The sequence below is a fragment of the Sphaeroforma arctica genome, assembly GCF_001186125.1.
Source record: "Sphaeroforma arctica JP610 unplaced genomic scaffold supercont1.83, whole genome shotgun sequence".
In the NCBI taxonomy this organism is placed as follows: domain Eukaryota; class Ichthyosporea; order Ichthyophonida; genus Sphaeroforma; species Sphaeroforma arctica.
Window position 1 is genome coordinate 12179 of NW_014040475.1, and position 1349 is coordinate 13527.

The 1349-nt window shown below is 36.2% G+C and overlaps 1 protein-coding gene across 1 annotated transcript in view; it reads left to right on the top strand.

Moving 5' to 3' along the window:
- The window catches only part of SARC_01950 (hypothetical protein), a gene marked incomplete at both ends in the record, with an annotated part of 2119 nt that extends 807 nt beyond the window's left edge, over positions 1-1312 (top strand). The window contains one exon of the mRNA XM_014304301.1: positions 1060-1312. Within this exon, the coding sequence (XP_014159776.1) occupies positions 1060-1312 (253 nt within the window). The remainder of the gene's footprint in view (positions 1-1059) is intronic.
- Between the last annotated feature and the right edge of the window lie 37 nt (positions 1313-1349).

Genomic DNA, 1349 nt, shown 5'->3' on the forward strand with positions numbered 1-1349 from the left:
AAAACCTAATACATATTGATATATATATATATATATATGAGTGTGTGTGTGTGTATATATATATATATTTATTGTGAGGTAGGGAAATTCTTGCTAGTTAGGAAACAGATCTTTTGATAGTATGAATATTAGAAGTTGGTGGAAGACTAGAGTAGAATTCTAGGCTCAGATATATATATTGATTATGTGTCAGTGTAAATATTTGGTTCACAGAATGTGATACTTTCACGCTACTCTCGAGTTCGGTACTACGTTTTCTAGGGCTCCTAGGCCGATCACAATATATATATATGTGTGTGCGTGCGTGTGTGTGTGTATGTGTATGCATCATTATATACATTTATGTTGATATATATATATATATATATATATATATGTATATACCTTTATATACATATATATACATACATATATATATATATATGGATATAAAAATCTATACATATTTATATTGTTATATTGTTATATATATATAAGTAAATATATGTATATGTCTGTATGTATATATATATAGATATATATATACATATGTATATATGTATATATATATGTGTGTCTGTGTGCGTGCGCGTGTGTATGGCTGTGTGGCTATATATATATATAACACCACCCCGATTGAATAGGTTGTTTCTTTTAATGACTACGCCGGTATCTTGATGACTCCTAGTTGTATCGTATGGCCTTTGTCGTATGAAGATCTAGTTTCAGTACTGATCAGTTATGAAGGATTATCTGCAGAGTGTGTTATGGTAAATGTAGTTCCAGAATTTGCCAGAGAATATTTATTTTGTGTATGCTGATGTCGTTTGGGTGATTTTACTCAAAAGTCGCATGTTTCTTTTTTCTAATTCACAGACATCCCTGTAGCAGCACACACTTTGATTTTATATTTTTTATTATGGCGTAGTTCAGATAATGTGAGCTCGTCTGTCGGTCGGATACTCTGACCAACAAAGCTCAATGGTGTTCGTTCACTCTGGAAGCATCTCATAGGCACCTTGTTCACACTCTTCTATGTCACAAACATAACCCATCAATATGTACATTTGTACTGCACAGGCTCCGTTCTGCAAACGGTTTATCGGTCCGTTCTATTGGTTCGACATCTGCCACAGTGAAGCCACACGCTTGTGAGTGGCCCAACTGTGGCCAGACATGTGCCAGTGCTGCCAATCTGAAGGTGCATATGCGTGTACACACGGGCGAACGTCCCTATGCGTGTGACTATCCTGGGTGTGGCATGGAATATACTCAAAGTAGTAATTTGAGAAGACACAAACGCGTGCACACGGGCGAACGTCCCTATGCGTGTGACTACCCTGGGTGTGGCATGGAGTTTATTACAAATG